A 24,045-nucleotide genomic window follows, 5' to 3' on the forward strand; every position below is an offset into this window, starting at 1 on the left:
AAAAAAAAAGAGGTGTTTTTTTTTAAAATGGCAAGATTTTGTGTTTGTGCCCATGACAGAAGTCAAAAAACCCATAATGTAAGGGACTGTTTTCGGGGAGAGACGTAAGGTGTGTGTTGTAAATGGGGCTGGTATTCTGCTTTTCCTTTTTAAAGAAGTGGGGCAGCTTTACAGTATGGGCTATCTTCTAACAGCATGTTATTCTCTTGCAGTTCACCAGTATTTATAGCAATCTAGATACTTTTTTGTGTATGCTATTATATGAAAGCCATCTTCCTCCCATCCCCCACCCCTGCTTCCCTTCCCCTATTTCCCTTCTTGTCTCTTGTTTTTGAATTACAACATTCTGTATCTGGCAACTAGCTCCTAAGGCCCTCAAGGACTGAGATGTATGCTTCACTTCTCTTTATGCTTGTAAAGCATCTAGCACAGGGTTCCACAGAAATTCAGCGTTCAATGAATGTAGCCAACTTGCTGCCCAATTCCTAGCTAAAAAGTACATATATGTATAGCTGACCCCTTGAACAAAATGGGTTTGAATTGGGTGGGTCCAATGATATTCGGATTTTTTTTCAATAAATACAGTCGGTCCTTTGTAGCCACAAATTTTGTGTCCGCAGATTCAAACAATCGCAGATCAAAAACAGTATTTTCACTTTCTCAACCTCAGTTTCCCAGCCACAGATCAAAGATACAGTTTTTGACCCGTGGTTGGCTGAATCCGCAGATGCTAAGGGCTGACTTTAGACCCGAAAGATGTACGCGGATTGTCAAATGTGCAAGTGTCTGCACCTCCAGCCCCCACATTGTGCAAGGGTCAACTGTACATAAATAGTCCTTAGACTCTCTAAAGTTATCAGAGATAATTGGATGGTCAGGGTTTTCTCTGAGTATCAACTGCTGCTTTAGAAACCCCCTTCCATGGTTATCGGCCCAGGTCTTCGTTAGTATGGTTTCCTTCCACAGGAAAATCAGTTTGGAAGATGATCAGTCACAGTCAGTCACAGTAGCCACATTTTTTGAACAGTCTCATACAGAGTGGAAATCCTCTTCAAACAGAGCTTTCATAGAATAAAATGGCATTTGTTTTCAAACTTACTAATTATATTCGCTAAATGCTGTTCATGTTGTCAACATTCCCCCACTGTGAGAATTACAAAATCAGTCATAAGATAAAATTCAGAAAATGACTACAGCAATTCACAGAATACTAAGCCAGCTGGGTTCATTTAAATCCTGTATGGAAACGGTCTTTGTGGCGAACCAAGTAAGACCTACAGCTAGTGCCACAAATCATCGTTTTTTGTCTGCTCCAGCACTGAAATTGTTCATTGCCACCCATTACATGGGGAACTCATCAAGAATAAAAAAAGGGGGTTTTGTAAACTAGAGAATTATTCATCTCTACCAGCCGTACTACCCCATAGAACAGTTAATTGTATGCATTATTGTTTAGTCACAATGATTTAGACAAATATAGTTATAGCAGAGTATTAAGTTGATAGCATTGTTTTGTATCAGTAGGAGGATAAAATTTTTTAAAATGTAAGAAAATACAGATGTATTCATCTTTTGGTTTCCTTGAAATGCATCTGTATTTAATGAGTCATGAACCAAGCCACATAGCCCCTACTGAAAAAACTATACCCCTACTATAGTTTCATATACAAATACAGAGGGGGCCAAAAAATATATGCACATTTTAGGAAAGGAAAAAAACTGTATTAAAATTGTAATACAATGAATGACCCTAGCATTAATTTGATGAATGTCGTCTTTTTTTTTTTTTTAAGATTTTACTGGGGAGTTGGGGAAGGGGGACAGTGTTGGGGAATTGGAGAAGGGGAACAGCCAAGTTGTACTTCAATCTTAGTTGTGGAGGGTGCAGCTAGCTCAGCTCCAAGTCCAGTTGCCATCCGGCCACCTGTTGGCAGCTCGTGGCCCCTCAGCTTAAGGTGCCATGTTCAGTCTTAATTGTGGGTGGGCATAGCCCACCATCCCATGCGGGCATCGAACCGGAAACCTTATTGCTAAGAGTGCACGCTCTAACCACTGAACCATCTGGCTTCCCATCGGCAGCACAGGGCAGCTCAACTCAAGGTGCCCTGGTCAATCTTAGTTGCAGGCGGGCGTAGGCCACCATCCCATGCGGGAGTCGAACCAGCAACCTTGTTGTTAAGAGAGAATGCTCTCACCAGCTGAGTTATCCTGCCACCTGTTGGCAGCTCAGCTTGAGCACAGCTCAGGCACAGCTCACGGCCCATGTGGGAATCGAATCGGCAACCCTGCTGCTCAGAGCTCATGTTATTAACCAACTGAGCCACTCGGCCGGCCCCTAACATCATCTTTTGAGCGAATGTCCCACTACACATTGCTACCGTAATTCAACTTCGAAAAGTAATACATAGATAATATCTCTGAAAATGTGTACATTTTTTTGGCATACTGGTATATGTTGCTGGTTTTTTAATGATTATTATAGACAGAAGATAAGGAATATAATTTAGCAAGTCTTATCTGCTTTTTTAAAATGCTCTTTACATGTGTGTCAATTTATATATAAGAAGAAATATTTACTATAATCCTGTTTCTTTCTGTTCATCCAATTCCAAAAATTATCCCTGATTATTTCTCATTCTTTCATTCTTTTATTTTGTCTCTCAATCTCTCTCTCTCTCTCTCTCTCTCTCTCTCTCTCTCTCTCTCTCTCAACACACACACACACACACACACACACGTATGTACACACAAACACACTTTTTGGCTTGGTCTGGCTTTCAATTCCTTTTCCTTGGCCCTCCCCCTGATGTAAAACTTGCAAAAATTGGAATATCTTCTATATCGAAAAGGTCATGTGTTTGCATAGTGCAGCACAAAAACTAGGCATAGCTAGTCTACAAGGCAAGTGTGTCCTATATATTTTCATATTATCCCTCACAGCAAGTTATCTGGGTATCTGGGAAACACACTGAACTGTAACAGAGAGTTAATAACAGGGATGGCAGCATAGGGTTCACAATATTAATAATCACAGTTAAGGGCATGGCTGTGAGTGTGTCTATGTGTGTCTGTTTAGAGAACAGAAGATTTTCACCTATATAAGTGAAATAGAAAAAATGTGGAGAGAAAAAATATGTCTCCAAAGGAGTTAGCATTGACAAGGAATACTAATCAAGTCTGCATCACACAAATTACATTTACAAACTACTGTTCTCCAGAGAATTTAATAAACTGAAAATTGGGGGGTATAATGAAGTTTTCACACAATCTAAACAATAATGTTATAAATGTGATAACATCTAAACAGATATAATCAAATTCTGAGAAAACAAACAAGCGCTACATTTAAAGTATTAGATGACTAATTTGCACCAATGAATATAAATTAATGAATATTTCAATTTGGAAAACAATCTTTAAATAAGCTCATGGGACTCTGTATTTTTAGAGGCAAGTAGGATGGTACAGGTGTGAGTTTGTCTCTTTTAACCAGAACTCAAGTTTGCAAAAAACGCATTGTGATAGACATATTTTTTCATAACTATATTGGTTTGAAGAAGTATATCTACAAAATTGATAAAGTTCTGTGCCCAACATGATCACAGTTTTACCCCTGCTGACACAGCAGTTAGCCTTTTATCCCCCTCTCAATTCTGTAACGTAGGCCACAGAGAAGAAGAAAGATGGTGTGTCTCCGCATTAACATAAATCTAGAAAATGGTGTGACCATTTGGAAAAAGTGAGAGAACGATCTCAGAAGAAAGCACCACTAAAGACAGAAATGCAAACAACCTTCATTAAGCTTTTTATCTACTTAAGGAGTCAATCTGTATGTGCAGACCACTATAGCATAGAGCAGGGGTCGGCAAACTTTTGAGACGGAAGAGCCGCCAGGGGTCAGCAAACTGTGGTTCGCGAGCCACATGCGGCTCTTTGGGTACGGACATGTGGCTCTGAAGTAAAATTGAAAATGAAAATAAAACTATCATAGTTTCATTTATAAAAATTTTAAAGGATATTATTCACATAATGGTGATTATGTAAAAATATATTTATGGCTCTCGAATAATCTTTAAATTGTTGTGAGGGACAGGATTGGCTCTTCCAGGAGTTGGCAAACTTTTGAGACGGAACATACCCCAAGAGCTGCATGTGGCTCGCAAACCACAGTTTGCCAACCCCTTGACAGAGACACATAGAGAGACTCGGTACCCTCCATCTTAGAAGTAGAAAAAGAGCTGATTTTCTAACTGAAGGATAAAGCCCACAGTAATCTGTTTGTGGGATTATAAAATCAGGGAGCCATGATCACATTTCCAACTTTCAGAGGGCTGCATTTTGAAAGAAGAGAAGGAAAATCAGAAGAAGAAGACGGCGTTTCATTCAGATTTTAAATGACATGAAGGCTGCCGAAGGTGAGGATTTTCAGTTGGATTTCTGAGCTGGTGTCCAAGCATTTTGATTACTGGAGAAGTGAGATGACTGAAGCAATCCTTTAGTATTACCATTTGTTTTTACGCACAAGTCCACATGCACTAATTAATAATATGTGCTTTAGGATATGTAACGAGCAACATATGGGAATTAAAAGATCTTATGGGGAATTGTTTTTTTAAACAAATAAATTTAGTGTTCTATAAAATTAAGCACTTTTGGACACTACTGGCTCAAGTAATATTAAAGCTTGCTGTTTGACAATTACACATTTTGGTATATTGATTTACATGACAAATTACAGGGAACAAAAACCCATGACACAATTATAGAATCTGAATCTAAAATGTCACCACTGGCATAGAATCACAAAGCCGCAACATTCATCTTGAAGCTTAAGAAAACGAATTCAGTGGTTCTCAATGATGAGAGCCCATGAAACACAATACAATAAAACACAATAGACTTAAATAAAGGTCAACCATCGAATAAGCTGAGCAAAGGAGACCACTGAAAATTAAGAATGATATCCTGTCCTTATACCATTCTAGGGTGCTTAGTTATTGCAGAGGTCAAATATGGTCAATGTTCTTGGCTTTGTAATATGAGGCACAGGTAAAACTTGAAATGTTTGTCTACTGGTCACGAGTTATGAACAAATGGTATGGTGTGTCATATATTATATATGATGCCATCTTAAAATGCAAAGTAACATGAATGAGCTCCTCTGCATTTTGCTGTAGAATTGGATCTCCTATCACTGACTACAAACCAGTGACTCAGAGAGATCACCCACGGAAAACTCTTGCGCAAATAGCCCCACAGGAAGAAAAGTTTAAAAGACCCACAGGGAGAAAAAAGAAAATTTGGAAAAAGGACCTAACATTCCATCCAATCTCATACTCGATAGTCTAGTCTTCCCTTACATAGAATGTTTCCAAGACAAATTATATCCCTCAAAGCAATTTTCTTCTCAGCCAATTATCAACCACATCTCCCCCAAATTCAAAAAACGCTGTCAGGAAAAAGCATATTTCAGTGAAGCAAAAGAGACCATCACATTCTAAAATAGTTTGAGCCAGTGAAATAATTTGAGTCCCAGAAAAAGCTGGATTCTAACTCTGCCTCTGAACATGAGAGATTGAGGGTAAGTAAGCCATGTCCACGGAGAGCAGAGCCTAACTTGGAAAATACAGAGAACAGTGAGCAGCCAACTTCGCCTATGCAAAACTTAGATGCTCTGAGAGCCCATGCACACAAAGTCATGCGACAGCTCTGTAACCATTCAGATGAGGTGCCGTTTTTATTACAAATATAAAGGCTATGCTGCCTGGATATACTCAAATCTATTTAGGGTAAGAGAAACTTTCTATTAATATGTCTATAATTACTTCCAATTCAATTCAAATTAAAATAAAAACCATAAACAAAACAAAAAAAACCCCAAAAAAACAGAGATTCCTCATTTTACAAGCTACCAGAGCCAAGAAAGGCCACATGTGATTTTCCCCATTTTCAGGGCACTGTATGAGGCAGAACAGGTTGTGTAAAGCTTCCCCGAAATGAGCTAAGTATAACCAAATATTCCATGATAGTGCAATGCGAGGCCATTTGCTGGAAAGGTACTGGACACAGAAAACCTAGATTTAAGCCCGAATTTGAACATATACTACTAGCTTTTTAATCTTAGAAAAATTACATAACCTCATTGGGCTTTAGTTTTCTAATTTGCAAAGTGGGGTTAATAATAATGAACCTCCTTGAACAGCAAGGAAAGCACTTTAGAAACTGTAAAAACACACCAACCAAATATGGACTATTGACCAGGATTTATTGATCTTTGCTATGGTGCCTTTCAGCATATCCTATAGTGGTTATTTTCTAAATTACCTTTGGTTTTAAATTAACAGTCCCATATTTATTCCTTAACCCATATTTGAGGGTGGCTTACTGGCTTCTTATATTTAATAGCAAATACTACATTTTTATGTTTTCACAAATAAACCATAGCAAAGTGCTAGAATTACATATTTGATAGTTTTGCTGTTAAAAATATACCCTCTATATCTGTGAGGAACTAAATTTTCTCACTTAAAAAAAGTTAACATTCACAACAAATCTTTTATTTAATCAGATAGCCTGGCTTCATTCAACAGGAATTTCTTGAGGACTTCATATGGAATAAACACTGGGGATATAATGTAGAATAAACTACATATCCAAACTCCACCAGTTCTGAGTCTTGAAAAAGAGAAATAAAGTAATTATAATAACATGTGGACAGTTCTATAATAGCTGTCCTCACAATGTGCAGTGGGAACCAGAGAAGAGCTAAAATAAAGGGCAAAAGAAGATGAAGAGTAGCAAAGGACATCATAAAAATGCAAAAGGCAAGTTGTTTCAGTTCCACGTTTCAAAAAGAGAAAAAAAAATGGCGTGTAATTAAGAGCCCAGGGTCTTACCTCTAGTTTCATAACTGAAGTAACCAGCTGTCTTGGTTTGCCTGGGATTGTCCTGAAGTTAGTACTGAAAGTCCCGCAACTGAGGAAAACTCTCAGTCCTGGGTAAACCAGGGCAGCTGGTCCCTATGTTCACCTTTATGAACCTGGCTGAATGGTGCTCCCTTCCCATCTTGAAGCCCTCAACTCCAGTGTGATGGTATCTGGAGAGAAGGCCTTTAGGGAGGTGATTATGATTAAATGGTTAAATGAGGTCAAAGAGGTAGGGCCTAGTCTGCTAAGATCAGTGTCTATAAGAGGAAGGAGTACCAGATCTGGATCCTGAGGATTCTGAGCTTTCTTGCTTGCTTTGTCTGTCTGTCTGTCTGTCTGTCTGTCTGTCTGTCTCTGTCTCTCTCTCTCTCTCTCTCTCACTCTTGCTCTCTCTGCTCCCTGCCCCCACCCTCACCCCCTACCCCACCCCTACCCCTGCATGCGTGGAAAAAAGACTATGTCAGGACACAGTGGAAAAATGGCCATCTTCAAGCCAAGAAAAGAACCCTCACAAAAAAACACCTAGGCTAGCACCCTGATCTTAGACCGCCAATCTTCAAAGCTGTGAGAGAATATATTTCTGTTGTTTAAGCCACCAGCCTGTGGCACTGCTACAGCAACTCAAGCTGAACAATATACTAACCGAAGCATTTCCCTTCTCCGAGAGTCAGTCTTCTCATCAGTCTGAAGAGGCTAGACTAGATCTCTTCTAATGTTAAGATTCTCAGTTTATATGACTACTGTCCACATCATTTCAGCGAAAAATGACTAGACATTGTGAAATTTTTAGAGTACTTAGATATGAAGTTTTTCTGAGGTCTTTGTAGATTTTCACTTGGATTATTAATTTCCAAATTTTCTTCCATAGAGAGCAGTCATTTCCCTTACAAATCACATAGTCTGGTAAGTTATCGTCTATTTTCACTATGAAACTGAACCTATTTCACGTTCCTTCTTGTGACTTCTATGGGGGAGATGGATGCTTTCCTTTGTAGACTTGGCGTGATGTCTAATATTTTGTCACTAACACCATGTGAGGGCCTCTAGGAAATCAAGCCTTTATATGTTACATATATTTTATATAAATGATGACTCTTAGAGAAGGCAGCACAATTACATTATTATGTTAATCCTAATGACTTAAAGTAAGAGATCTACAATTTTCTTCACAGGAAACCAAATTATTTTCTTCAGGTTCTTTGTACAACATATGTCGCATCTTTACAAAAGCACACCATCCTACTGCATCATAATTTGTCATGTCTCTCTAGAATGACTAGAAAGTCACAGTATAGATGAAGGAGATATTAATTCAAGTCAGAAAAAGACAGGCCTTTGGTTTTCTTGGTTTATGAAATGGGCTCTGAATGAGGCCAAAAAAACATATAGTTATGGAGCTATCCAAACCAATAGACAAATCACTCAGAATCTTTTCACAACCTGCCAACCAACGTTATCATGTTTCCAACGTACACCCCAAATTCCAAGCAGTGGGGTTTTCTAATTCATCCTCAAACACATGATTGTTCCTAGCTGTGTACCATCATTAAAGAGAACTACTACCATTTGTTTAATGTTACAATTTTTCACCATAGTCTGAAAATCATCACTTTATTTGACTCTGAAAACAACACTATGAAAAGAAACAAAGCTCAGTGTATTTCCTCAGGTACAGCTGAAGAAACTGAGGTTGAGAGAGAGCAAGGGACTTAGCCATGATAATTGGGCTAGTAATTAGCAACTGGAAGCTAAAAGGTCGCTTCTGAACCCAGCGTTCTCCCATTTTGTAAGGTTACGGGGCTTCCTTCCTTCATGTAACTGAATTCTACCTATCTTTCAACATCCTTCTGTTCAATTTACCAGTACTGCCCATCTCTACCCACATCACCAAAAATTCTTCCCTTCTCTGAAGTCCTGCTAATCTCACTGTAATCTCAGTGGGCATACATTTTTCTATTCACTGATGGTGCATCCTGTGACATTACATACTACTTTCTATATCTATTTGCTGGCTACTCAACTGTACCAAAAGCTTCTGGAGGTTCCTGTTTGTATCCCCCTGGTGTACCAATGATCTTTTTTTTTTGCCTTTGTTTGAGCCTGCCTGATATGCCTTCACCTGCCCCTACCCTTTGGTGTCCCTATTTTGGTAATAGTATCCTTTAGGGCATGACCAGTCTTCCATCATAGGCAGTCTTGGTAGCACTGTCAATCAAGGTTATTCGTTCTCCCTGGGACAAAGGGAGTTCTTATAATCCATACTAGGCCATTCAGTCTCTCTTCCTAATTAGAATTTTAATCGAATACAGGGAAAGGAGGAGAAAAATGGTTGGAGCTAATACACCCAAAAAGCCAACTTCCTGAAAAACCTTCTCATCAGTTCCTGCTCCCGTATTCTCAAAGCTGTGATAGTGGCTGTTCTTTTAAAGGCCAAGTTCTTCAGCCTTTCTTCAGTTTCTGGCTAAGCTACCTTATACCCTCCCAATAAATTCTGTTTTGTTTTTGTTTGTTTGTTTTTCAGTCAGGCAGTCACTTCCTGTTGCTTACAAAGATCCTTATCAGTTATACCCAAAAAGCTTAGTGCCTAGGGAGTGCTTAGTATTTTCAAATGTTTTGTTTTTATGCAGATTATATATGTTATTATATACTGAAAACACAAAAAACAAATGACCCTGAGGTGCAACATTGCTATTGGTTAGAATTTTAATAACCAGCAGGCAAGCATGGGCCAAGCTAACACTGGGAACTCATCTCCATAGAAATGATTTTTCTTACAGCTCAGCACCCTGGTTTGGTGACTCACAAAGTGATAATTCACTGCTGCAAATTAACAAAGTATTGTGTAGTGAGGGTAGTACTTATAGTAATGATACCCTTTAGTGATGTTTGACATTTCGGTTAACCCGTCTGTTTTCCTTTTCTTCCCAAATATTATAGGAGTCAATTGTGACCATCTGAATGTTTAATATTACTTTACGATAAGATACATTGGATAACTGCTTATACCACGGCTCCTTCTTAGCTAGGTGGATATTTTAACATGCTCTATATCTTCTTGTGAAAAACGGTAGATTGCACTTTTAAATTCACTGAGAAAGGAAATTACCATTAGAATAATTTAGGTTCCTAAATGGAATCATTTTTTTAAAGCATAATCAGTAATCTACAAAGAAAAGTTCCTCTGCTATTTTTTATGAAAAAAATAACACTAAGAAAAATCAATCAGGCATTCTTTAGAAAATAACTGGAATTTAACAGCAATTCTAGCTAATCATACATCAGTAGTTAGTTAATTCATTTGAAAACAGATTATAAACCTAAGCAAAACATTTCTATGTACTTCAGTAAATTTCTGTCATTTTAGACATTTACATATCTACTCAGAATCTTTTGAATTCCAGGAACATCCTTTTAATTCTAGACATTATGGGAATATCATGAATGCATATGATATTTGTCTTTCTTAATGACAAGTATTTCCCTGAAGATAAAAATCCCACTGAAAAATTGGGAGGGGGAGATTTTAAAACACTCACTTTTTTCTCTTTTAGAACACCTACTACTAACATGATAGTATTTCCCACAAGGATGTTTTTTTATTTTATTTGAAGGTGGCAAAAATCTTTGTGCTGAATCCTTTGAGCATACCTCTAGTGATAGATGTCAGATCAGCGTTGTGTGGAAGAACTTTTATTTGACAGCTAGATGACAGGAAGAAGCTTCTCTCCAAAATATAAGATGTAACTGTAAAATCCTTCTGTGAGGTTAAAATAATCTTTTGTTCCTGTGTATAAATGACCTATTCATTCTTGCTTCAAAAAAAATCAGTGCATGTAATTACTTTGAATAGTGTGAAATTAAGACACTTAAAAGGGTACATATTTATTCAAATTGGGATAGTTTGTTTTAAATGTCATTTTTATATGAATTAAATGTGAAATGGGTATACAATACAAACTCCCAATGATTTTTTTTAAATTTATGATACTTTTATAATCATAACCAAGTACACTTTAAGAATCGCCCACTGTACATACAGCATATACTCTAAACAAATAGCATCTTGTAAGAGATAATTGTATTAGTATTGAGTATATGGTATATAATACAACAAGAGTCTTAAGCAGTTAGTTTTACCCTACGAATCTGGTTGATTTATTCTAGTTTATTACAAGCATTGCCTTTTTCTCTCTGTCATTAGCAAATAATTTCATATGCCCCTTAATATCACAAGAGGAGCGAGTAAAAATGTTTTTTTTTCTTTTTGACAAAATTTATTATTTTGGATATCTTCCTTTTTCTCTTATATCCCTCAGAAATAAATCAGGAGTAAACGGATACAATTCCATTATATATCCTATTATCTGAAAATATTATTCTTTATGCCTGCCTGAGTTAGAAATACCAGGAACAAATCATTTTTGATACATATTAAAATGCTTGTCCGGGTATATGTAATGCACATCTATTTAATGCATGAATAGAAATGTATATCCATTCCTAGATTTGGGATTCTTGTTATAATATACTTCAAGAACTAACCAAAGTTCTGCAATGTGTTCAGATGTGAGAGAGGAAAAAAAGGTGAAAGAATGGTGAGACGTCAAGGACAGATTGCTTGTCTTCAGATTTATTTTTGCCTCTAGCTTTCATACAGGCCGAACCTCAGTCTGTTCAGTTTTCTGTCTGTAACAGACAGATCTTTCCCTTGAAAAAGGTGGTTTGCTCTAGTCTAGAAATGGACATATACAATCACTTGTATGCTTCTCTGCTTCTTTGTTTACTTTTCACAAGAATGGAAAGCTCAGAAATAATAGTATGAAATGGCCCGATCCAAACAATAAGACGATGATCATCTGATTTTTAAAAATTTTAGTGAATGCATTAGATACCTAGTATAAGCTTGTTAACACAGCACTATTTAACAATAAAGAATATTATTTTCTTAGAATGGAATTAGCAAAGTATTCTCAAAAACAAATTTCTGGCAATTTCCTTCAATGAATTTCACTCCTCAAATACTTTTTTGAGAGGCATTAAATAAGTAAAAGGGATTGAAATACAAGATTGCATCTACTTCATAAAAGCAAATATTCTTGATCTACAAACTCCAGAAACATTTGATCAGCAAAAGTTTAGTACTCTACCACAAAAGCATTTAGTCACTGAGATTTTACCACAGTGAGATCTTGAAAAAATTATTTATCTGTTTTAACTGAGATATAAGTCATATACCATAAAATCCACCCTTTTTAAAAAATACTTTTTTTGGCTTATGTACTGTTGCTATTTAGAGTGACTCCTCTCATAGATGAAATTACTGTTGTTAATAAGCATTATAAAATGTTATCTTACCTTACAAAGGAAGTTGATCTTAAAACCCAAAGACTGGGCATTTCTTGAGCCAGAGTTCATGTAGTTCCCAACCAAAAGAACTAACTCTAAAAGTCTGTTAAAGCTTTCGCTTTTCTTCAGTTCTTCACAGGCATGAGTTACTGCTATGATGCTTGGTTTGATGTTGTTTACGTGCTCTTCAAATGTGAGTTTGAAAAGAATGCTATTGAGACGAGGCCGCAACATTTTCACTGAGCTTATCTGTAAGATAAAGAATGTTCCATAAGAACATATATTTAAAACCTGTTATTTCTCTCTCTAGTGGGGATAATTTTATAGACAAAACTATAAAATTTCTGTACAAAATGAATTCTCTCTGGGTTTTCAAAAATATTACTTTTTGTTTGGTTTAGACATTCCCAAAGATTATTTTTTATCAAAGTTTAAAAACAGCTGTTTGGTTTTAAATAAATTAAACAGTCCTCATAGCATTAAGATAATATTACTGAAGCTAAACAGTTGCTATATGTTAACTGCATAATCATTAGTCATCAATAGCATTTAAACTGCCAAAAATTTGTCCATGAGGTGAGCTATGAAAATTTACAAATATGAAATTGAGTTGAGTGAATGGTTGGGTCATAGATAAAAGATGTACGTGATCATAGAAAACCACCTTCCTAAAAAATTACCTATTACTATGGTGTTTGAAATCAGAGGACTAGCTCTGGTTGAGCACTTAATAATTTTAAACCTATGATTTCTATTCATAAATATATATAAAACATTTATAAATGCTCTAAAGAATTTCACCTACTTGACAGAATGTTGATGTTAAATAATTAGGTTATGGTAAAATTACATGAACTTACTTTTAAGTGCATTATTAAATAATTCTATATTGGTTTTCTTCAAAACAGTTCAATTTCGGTTTTAATTACATGTTTCACAGTGTTGCTGCACATTCTCTATTCCATTTGGTATAGCTCCTACGATAATAACTTATTTTAGTCCTTCCTATAACTCCAAATCATTGAACTAGATTTCACCCACCAAATGAATTCTGGGAAGAGAGATCAGGGGAAGGTAGACACACATGAACATACACAAGCACACACACACCATGAAAAGCAATTATTAACATTCCTAATTATATATATTTTTTGCATGTATAGCTTAATTATGTCAGGCGCAGATTAGGCACTAAGATATCTGAGGATAAAATGAAAAGAATTTGACAACATAAAATCCTTAAACCACAAAAAAGGGTACTTTTGAAAGTACCCTTCAAAAGCAGCAAATGAGCTGTTAAATAGACCATAGCTGCTCTAATACAAAAACAAGGCATAGTCCATCATTTGTCTTCTTTGAAATGAACCTGCCCATTAACCATGGGTGTCTGCCTCTTCAAAGATTAACCTTTGCCTTCTGCTAATCCTCCTATATGCTTTCATGATTTTATAGACAGATGTATCAAAGTATGCTCGGAATATCTACCTGTTACTCTATTTGTGTAGGTCTCATCACTTATCCCTAGCTATTCTATATGATCAGGGTAATCCACAAACCATCCCCCTGCTTCTTCAGGGCTCACATGGTAAGTGTAAGACACACTACCTTCTCGCATCAAGTCCCCAATATAGCCTAAAACTCATAACCCAGTCACTTAAAAACTACAGCTAGTTATAGAAGCAGCACATGATTCTAGATAGGTAAACAGAAATTGCGTGCTGGGGATGATCACTGAAAGAAGGGAAAATTTAAACTCTTAGGACTACAATATGTAATGAAGGCTTCACAGGAGAGGGATACAAACGGATAAACTGACAGAGAGGCAGGAAGGCGAGGAGGGAGGCAGGGAGAGAGGGAGGGATCCAGAGACAAAATGGGGCCAAAACGAAGGTGTAGAAAGAACGGTGTGAGAAAAGGTTTGTAGGTCAGGCATATATGAGGTATATATCCAGGGGCAGAATTTGGGCCAAAGTATCTGAAAAGTGGATGTAAAGGCCACAAAATTGGAAGGTAACCACATCAAAGTCTACGTGTCCATGAACGTGCCAATTTCCTCAAGTATGTTTGTGTGGGAATCTCTCTAAGTTTCTACATGTGATTTTCTGCCTTCATTTCGCCTCTACCACTGACTCCAAATTCCTCCCCACTTTAGTTTTCCTTTTCTTTCGTTGCTCACTGGCCACCCATAGCACAGAATCACGTTTCTATATTCAGGGAGCAGTTTTCGGTCTCCCTGATGGCTAAGAGCCAGAGTTACCTGGAGCAGGGGCCAGTCACCATGTACCTGCTTTACACAGCTTGTGGAAACCTAGGTCACCAGGGTGGCCTTGTCCCTGCTCAACAAGGAATTTCAACCCAAGGCTTACAGGGATGGTTAGTCTTGCTTCTGTTCTTGGGTTTTTGTTTTGTTTTTTAAGCTGAGTCATCCTGCCACCTGTTGGCAGCTCAGCGGCAGCTCAGCTCAGGCTGGGCATCGAACTGCTGTTGCTCAGAGCTCAAACTCTTGAGCGAGCTCTTAACCAACTGAGCCACTCAGCTGGCCCTTGCTTCGGTTCTAATACCACTTGTCTTCATTCATATTTTTATCCTTTTGGAGCTTTGTACTATATTTCCATCCTTGGCCTACAAACCCAGAGAGCATGGATTTTATTTCATTTTTTTTAATACCAGATCCAACTGAATAATAATAATGTGACTCGAAATGCCTTTCAATAATAATAGTAACAACAGTGATTAACATTTATTGAGTACTTTCTGGCAGACATTTTTCTACCTATGTATGATACACACACACACACACACACACACACACACACACACACATATATATATACACACACATATACACACACACATATATGTATACACTTTTTTCTATATATGTAATATACATATGTATGTATACACCAGGGGTGCCAAAAAATGTATACAAGTGGACACCTTGGTCACTGTTGCTCAAGCAGTTCACCGTAATCAGAAGTGTCTGGACACTGATGGTAACCACTTGGAGCACCTTTTATAATTGCAGAAGTCAAACATGACTTGTATTCATCTTTTGCTCTCGGTATATATTCAATATTACAACTTTTTAAAAAAAGATTTCTATTGGGGAATTGAGGGAGGGGAACAGTGTTTGGGAATTGGGGAGGGGGACCAGCCAAGGTGTTGTTCTTCAATCTTCATTGTGGAGGGCGCCAGTAGCCATCAGGCTGCCCATGGGCAGCTTGTGGCCTCTAAGCTCAAGGTGCTGTGTTACAATCTTAGTTGCAGGTGGACGTAGCCACCATCCCATGCAGGAGTCCAACCAGCAGCCTTGTTATTAAGAGCACACGCGCTCTATCCACTGAGCCATCCGGGTGGAACCTCACCTCAAGGTGCCAAGTTCAGTCTTAGTTGCAGGCGGGCATAGCCCACCATTGAACAGGCAGTCTTGTTGTTAGGAGCATGTACTCTCACCAGCTGAGCCATCCTGCCACCTGTTGGCAGCTCAGCGACAGCTCAGCTTGGGAGCAGCGTCACTGGCCCATGTGGGAATCGAACCGGCTACCCTGTTGCTCAGAGTTCACACTCTTAAGCCAACTCTTAACCAACTGAGCCACTCAGCCTGCCCCCAGTATTACAATTTTAATAGAGTTTTTTTACCTTTCTTAAAATGTGTATACATTTTTGGCACCCTCTGTATATTCTTGATTCTCAAAACAACCCTAGGAAAAGGTTATTGGCATTCGTCTCATTCTAAACATGCAGAAAGTGAGGCACAGCAATACTAAGTAACGCTAAGTAACATACAAACTGTATTGAAGACCTAGAGATGTGAACTCAGGCATGTGGGCCACAGAATCCAGACTCTCAAGCACTATAGCACACTGCCTCTTGACTCAGCTTGGAAGCAGTATATATGATTAGGTGACGAAGAGATTGGCGGGTGGCAGGGAGACCATTGTAAGGGTTCAAAATGGCCTGAGAAACAGGTAATGAGCTAGGGTGTTGACACTAGGATGGGAAAGGAATTAATACAAGAGCCAGAATTAAGGAAGGATCGCAGGGAATTAGCAACCGACCAGTTATGGGAGGAGAAAGTCAAAGGTGGCTCCAAGGTTTAAGTCTCTTATAAGGTAGCAAACACTGTTGGCCATAATGACAGCAGAAGGAGGTGTTGATTCAGGGTGGTTTACTGTCTGGCTGGTTGTTTTGTTTCAGTGAACAGGGTACATAAATTTGTTTCCCCTGATCTGCTGCTTACACTCCAGGAAGCTAATCAGGGACTAGGGCAGTGAGGGCAGGGAGGTTACATATTAGCAGCAAATTCAATCAAATGAGTCAACCTAGAAGTTCACATAATCTGACTGCGAAACGAATCTGCCTAATTTCTCTGGTCTTCAGTTTCCTCATCTGAAAAGTAGGGGAAATTCCTGATGAGCACTCTTATTCTGATTACTAGACAGGAAATAAACACCGTAAATGATCCATAAATACACTTCCTTCTTTTTCAGTATCTGACTCTAGAGCTGTAGAAAGATGGAGTAAAGGGTGATAGATAATAAAAAATTACTTGGTTGTTATAAAAAAAAATTATAATTTAAGTGAACTTGGTTCACCATCCTCTCAGACTCCAAATAGTGTATTTTACTACTAAAAAAGACATTATTAGCTCCCCATGATTAAGGCTCCAAATCTTGGTTTCATATTCAAATCATAGTAAACACAATGTAGTTTAGCACCATTTCTTACTTTTATTTTGACCTGAAGAATTTCTTAGAATTGTATTTCCCATGTTCACCATTCAAGCATACATTTTTATGTATTTCAAGGTTGAATTACTACAACAGGCTATTTAAATGTACTCCCCGATCCCTCCAGCCTTCCCCCGCCCCCAAATCCTCGCATAAATGGTAAAATGATACTTCCGTGGTAGGGAAAAAATATTGCATTCTTGACATTTTCAGTTTTAGGTATTATTATGATACCTGATAGCACTGGGAAATTCAGTCCTTGAGTTTAAGAGGAGATAAGTATTGGAAGTGGCAGATTTAAGTTATTCGAATAGATGCCGTGGAGGCGAGGTCATCGATGAAGAGAGTATATACAGAAGAGAGTCAAATACTGCACGTTGGCCAGCACCGAGCATGATGCTTGTACGAATTAGACATTCAAACATTTGCTGATGGATTCTAAAAGCACTCCTTAGCTGACTAACCATCTTCCAGATCTCCTCCCAAGTAGAACAGACAGGCTGTGTATTGAGCAAAAGTAACAGCGGATGGTAATGTTTTACTGTCTGTAAAACAATGTCTTCAGCTAAGATTTCAAACCAGAAACACTAGGGAATTACCTTTGTTGAACAGCCTGATTTCGGGAAAAGGCTATACATTGTAGGAGGGGTCAGAGTTACCCTTTCACCTGGCAAAAGTTCTTCATTTACCCTCTAGAACAAGGTTTGGCATACAGCATATGATAAATATGATAGGTGATTACAAAATAAATAATTGTAAAGTGAATGAAAATGGATGTATTTATCCATACAAACAAGAACTCCAAGATCAGCAGCAAAGGGCTGGACTGGGAAGAGAATGCCTCACGTGCACAGGTATAGTAGGCAATGTGGGGTAAGAGGACGGTAGGTAGCCTATGGATGGCGAATGGCTACCATAGGGGTCACAATACTGCCCAGGCCACATCTGGGCCCAAATCCAGAGCCCTATATAACTATTTGGATGGGTAGCTTTGACGGAAATATTTCCCTAATCCCCAGAGAGGGAGAGAAACCATTCTCTAAATTCTCCAGACCCATATGCAAACTGTAGTTGAAGAAACAGGGATTTCTGAGTTACACAGACCTGGACTTGAACCACAGTTGTGTCATTTTCTAGCTGTACAACCTAGTGCAAGTTACCTAATGTTTCTGAGACTTTATTTCCACATCAGTAAAACTTATTCCTTAAGTCATCCATGCACATTGCAGTCAGACTTAAATGCCATACTATGAGAACACTGGGGTCAGAGTAGCTAACACCATGCAAGCACTCTAAGATAACAGCTATTGTTATTGACCCTCTGTCCTCATCCTCAGAAATTCTCAAGAAGTAAGAAGGAACCCCATCCCCGATTGTTCTCCCAAACCTGAGGAAAAGTTTCTCTCACCCAAAAGAAAGGTATATGTGTTTCCAGGGCCTGGTGAAGAACAGAGCTCCCTATCTATTAAATACACTGTAAATATTGTGCTCAGCTCTCTTTAGCCAGTTTATATTCATAACAAACATTTACTATTAGAAATGTTATCACTGGAAATGTGCTACTGTAAAATGAAGACCATATGGAGGAGGAGCGGCTATGCTGGGTGCATCTCTTAACAGGAACCATAAATCAGCATGCATTGGTCATACTAACAGAATTTGCTGCAATCGTAAGTGTGAATTGTTATGAACAGACCAGGTTACACTGATAGGGAACAGCTAAATCTCCATGAGAGGATTTCGGTGTGTAAGGCAATGTCTTGGATAACCTAGCTTAGAAAACATAGAAAGCACCGAGCCATGTCCCAAGCCACAGATAAACTTATTAAAAGGCTCATGTGTCACAAAGGCACCTGAGTGCACCTAAGTGATATAAGCAAATAAAACAAAAACTTGACTGAAATGAGTGTTTGTTTTTAGTTGTGGTCCCTAGCAGCATTTTAGTTGAATGGCATCCTTTGTTTACTCATTCATTTCTTGAAGTGCTGTGGGATGCTGACCATGGTGTTGTATTAGGTAGGGGCTTTATTTGTGTTATGAGATACTTGTCTATCAAATGACATCAAGCAGCTGATCTGCACTATATTAAAAAAAAGTGCATTGACAGCTTTAGTGAGAGTAGCTACAAGTGGGTTATTTCCCCAAAGAGTTAAGACAGCTTTGTTTATAGAATTTGAATTTTATACGCTTCAGTACCTATACAGCTGGTGAATATTGATCTACTGCCAAACTACCAAAAGGATCCAGAGAGAAAGAAAAAAGGCACAAGCAGAAAAATCCTGTGTGAAGGAGATGGAGATGCAGTCATGGGTCGCTTGCCTTTCCGGTTATTTCTATTATCTTTCCTTTTGCACCGCTAAGAAACACACTTTCCACTGCCATCTACTCTCAGCATAATTAATCCTCTGGTCTCTTCAAAACACAATGTTACAATTTCATTAGAATTAACAGATATGTTTGTAACAAATACACATTTGTCGCAAGGTGTTCATCCAAATAGTTAAATAGTCTTCAGACCCACTGTACCTTGAATATACAGAATAATTTTGTATCAGTGATAAACAATGTTATGTTAAAGAAGTCACATTATAGATGAGGGGACTTAAGTTAGACAGCAGGCAGAACTGCCTATAAAAGTTGTGAGATCCAGGACTCAATGACTGAGCAAACTGTGCCTGGTGGTATGGAAATAAAGCAGGGACATATGTGATTCCCTACTTAAAAAAATAATTGTCTTATCCTCTTGTAATAATAACTTCCTCAAGGGTAGGGTTCCTCCTGCTCATCACTGTACTTTCTGTAGAACACCTGGTACCTGGCCTGCATAAAATAACCAATTCAAGTGTACATGCTATAGGGAGTCAATGGCAAACGTTCGTATATAGGCTGTCAGGAGAGATAAGAGTCAGAGTTAATCTGTAAAATGAGGCTTTGGAAAAATAGAGTGTTGAAAACTGACTCTGCACCAGAAAAATAATGATGTGTTGATAAAGAACATTTTTTTAAAGATAGTAATATGTGGAAATTATGCATGAAAAACATCTACTCGTCTGGTCTGAAACAGAACCCAGTAAAAATGTTTGTCCCGAAAGATACTATAAACTCAGAAGAACCATATTAAAAACCTGAGCAAAAATTTCAAAAAAATTTTTGTGAAAGCAACTGTTTGAGGCCAAGAACAGCCATCAAAACATCTACTGTGTTGCTATGCTGTTGTATTAGGGATGCCTGATACATGGGAAAGAAGGGGTTAATTTTTGATTTTTAAATTTAGTGAAAAGCAATCAATAGCAAAAGAGACACCCATAAACATAATCTGAATATTTAGGTTTTGGGTGGTTTTATTTTATCTTATTTTATTGCAAAAGCTGATGGAAATAAGTTAATCCTGTAACAAAATGGATTATTATGAAAAATTAATGAAATGAAGAAGAATATGAATACACGGATTTGAGAATGAATCGTGGCAAGTTTTCTTTTACCTGATCTCAAAATTATTAAACCAGCAATGAAAACAGAAACAATCAAGGAATTACATATCAAAATGCTGAACACTGAATGAGCACAGATAAAATAAAGAAAAATGTGATTTTCCCAATGAATATGCAAACCTGAATAATGATTTACTATTAATGGAACAGAGGAGCTAAAATTTTCCATCCAAAGTAATTACCTTTGATGATATGTGGGAGGGATAAAAAAAAAAAACAAAAAAAACAACGCTTTTAAGAATTTCCTTTTCACCTGTTTAAGCTATCTTGAATCGAGCTCATAAGCTCTTACAGGGCTTTAAAAAAATTAAAAAGCACACCGACTTTATACTTGTAATGACAACTATAGGCTTAAATCCACTCCTCCCACCTTCATATATTTGTGCAGAGAAAGAAAAAAAATTACATGTGCTGTCACCAATATCACATAATCTGTGCTTTTCATTATGTTTTTATGCATATGATTATCTCGACATCTTTTTGTTAGATTATAGCTTTACAATATTTTTAATTGAAAAATATGAGTAATTTTGATATCAGAAAAACAAAGTACCGATTACTAAGAGAATTAATTATTGCCTTCGTTTTCTCAGAAGATGTGTTAGTTTAACAGATATACACTGCACGGGTCTCTATCCTCAGTGTAAGACAAGTGGGAATTTCCATAGCTCTGAGATTGGAGAACAGCTGAGCTGTAAACACACTCTGAAGAGTCTAAAAGCTCCTGCTGGGGTTCTAACTGGCAAAGCTTTCAAAGATCTGTGCTATTTTTCCGGTAAAGGTACAGCACATAATTACAACGATGTACCAGATCCAATTCTGTGGGAGGCAGGTTGGAGGACAAGTCAGTGGGAAGCTATGCAGCCAATCTAGCCCCCTAATGAAAAGGATTATTGATCATAGAAGGTGTGGGAACTAGCATATCCCTCTTACCAGGAGGTCTGCCTCTAGACAGGGGAAAGGTCCCTGGGTATTTTTTACTTGTTTCTTTTTTCTTTCTCTGTTTCTTGGGGTTTCTTTTGAACTTACTACATTTGAACACAAGCAAACCCAATGATGTGACTGCTAAAAATCCCAAAAAGTTTGGAGGGAACTTAGCAGGCCATTTACTGTCTCAGGAAAGTTTATTTCCTTTAAAAAGTCAAAACCAGATTCCCCCCCGTTTTGTCAATTTTACTGTGTCTTCTTTGACGACGATGATGATTTTAATGAATCTTGCAGGAGTGCTCTCATTTCTGGTGTATCTATCCCTAACTGATGAGATTCTGTGTTTATCATCCAGGAAGTTATATAATAATACAAACTCTGCAGGGTACCAGTCTTTACCTTTGATAGGAATTTTATTCCTATAAAACTCCTTTTATAGGAATAAAATCAGGAAAGTATCGTTAGAGAAGGCAAGGAAAGAAAAGGTTTCAATAAGAAGGCTAAATACTTCAATGTTATCAAGTACCATAAGAATACAGAATTAGACAGACCTGAAAAGTCCTCTTGATTTGTATTCATGCTAATACATTAAAAAATCAACATGATGCATGTACTTATAGAAGATGAAATCGAGTGGGGGCTTACAGACATTCAACAAAATCCTCACATCCTCATAATTTCTGGTTGTGAAAACCAGTGGAGACTGTGGCTGAGTAAGGTGAAAGGGGGCTGGAGTCCCAGGTCCTCCTCTTAAAGGGACTGCGCATGGACTCACTTGAGGACAGACTCGCTCACGCTCAGCTCCGGCACTGGGACAACAACTCAAAAAAGTGCCAGGGACATATGGGGGGCGGGAACGGAACTCATCAGGGTGAGGGCTAAAGGGACAGCTTTTTCCCAGACAGAAGTTCTGGTAGAGGCCATTATTTCTTTCTTGAGCCCTTCCCACTCCCTCGGTGCAGACTCAGGTGGGCACCATCTCTGAGTCTCTATGAACCTGGCTAACACAGTTCATCGTACGCTGGTGATTCCCTGAGACTCTGACCCAACCAACTTGTGGGCCCACCCGAGCCACTTGCTGTAGCTTTTCCATACAAATAGCCAATCTTGTCTCATGCTGCACACTTAAATAAAAATCTCTCAAAGGTTCCCAAACCCCAAGCAAGAAGCATCGAGCCTCAGCATGCTTCATAACACTGAGCAGTCCCAAGCCCAACACTGATGACAGCCAGCCTTAGTTAGCTCCTGGGCCTCTTTCAGGTACATCAAAGCCTAGCACAAGTGGCAAACATCAGCAAATGACTTTGTAGCTCACACCAAGTGGTCCCAGACAGGGCACAGGCAGCCCCCTGAACTTGGCCTGCAGCAGAGCTCCTCACAAGAGGGCCCAAAACCAACAACCCTGGTGGAAAGCTTCAGACAACACTAGAGCACCACCCAACGACCTCCACAAATGACACACCCAAAGGGCAGACTCAACAGGCACCAGAGCGCTGCTAAATTAGATCCTGCTCCATAAGGTCAGCTACTGCATACTAGTTCCTCTACTGCAGTCAGGGCCAATCCTCAAACCAATAAGCCTGAGGGTCAATCCCACCTGTTCAGGTGCAAACAGCAATCCAGGCTGAACTACAACATTTGGAGCACCAGGCTCAGGTGAATAGGGATACTGTGCAACTGAAGCCCACAGCACACCTACTACATAAAGCCACTCTACAAAGACCAAAAGACATACCAGCCCTACTTAATACATAGAAACAAATACAGAGAGGCAGCCAAAATTGGGAGACAAAGAAACATGTCCCAAATAAAAGAACAGAACAAAACTCCAGAAAAGAACTAAACCAAATGGAGACAAGCAATCTACCAGATGCAGAGTTCCAAACACTGGTTATAAGGATGCTCAGTGATCTCAGTTGAGAACCTCAACAAGGAGACAGACAACATAAAAATTGAGATAGGAAACATAAAAAAAAGTCAGAAGTAAAGAATACAATAATTAAAATAAAGAATACATTAGAGGGAATCAACAGATAAGATGAAGCAGAGGATCGAATCAGCAATTTGGAAGATAAGGTAGTAGAAAACAACCAATCACAACAGCAAAAAGAAAAAAGCATCCAAAAAATGAGAATAGTTTAAGGGGCATCTGGGACAACATCAAACATACCAACATTCTCATCAGAGGGCTACCAGAAGGAGAAGAGAGAAAGCAAGGAATTGAAACCTATTTGAAGAAATAATGATGGAAAATTTCCCTAACCTGGCAAAGGAAATAGACATACAGCCCAGGAGGCATTGAGGGTCCCAAACAAGAAAAACCCAAAGAGGCCCACAGAGAGACACATCATAATTAAAATGTCAAAGATTAAATACAAAGAGGGAATCTTAAAAGTAGCAAGAGAAAAAGAAGTTAATTACCTATAAGCGAGCCGCCATAAGACTGTCAGCTGATTTCTCAACAGAAACTTTGCAGGCCAGAAGGGACAGCAACAAAATATTCAAAGTGATAAAAAGTAAGGACTTACAACCATGATTACTCTCCCCAGCAAACCTATCATTTAGAATCCAAGGACAGATAAATAGCTTCCCAGACAAGGAAAACCTAAAGTACTTCATCAC

General features: G+C 38.3%; 1 protein-coding gene across 5 annotated transcripts in view; it reads right to left on the reverse strand.

Moving 5' to 3' along the window:
* Positions 1–24,045, reverse strand: part of DIAPH2 (diaphanous related formin 2) — an 873,267-nt gene that overhangs the window by 419,369 nt on the left and 429,853 nt on the right. For all 5 annotated transcript variants that reach the window (XM_019641102.1, XM_019641101.1, XM_019641103.1 and 2 more), the window contains one exon: positions 12,282–12,521. In XM_019641102.1, coding sequence (XP_019496647.1) covers positions 12,282–12,521 — 240 coding nt within the window. The remainder of the gene's footprint in view (positions 1–12,281; positions 12,522–24,045) is intronic.

This window comes from Hipposideros armiger, unplaced genomic scaffold (assembly GCF_001890085.2).
Source record: "Hipposideros armiger isolate ML-2016 unplaced genomic scaffold, ASM189008v1 scaffold_56, whole genome shotgun sequence".
In the NCBI taxonomy this organism is placed as follows: domain Eukaryota; kingdom Metazoa; phylum Chordata; class Mammalia; order Chiroptera; family Hipposideridae; genus Hipposideros; species Hipposideros armiger.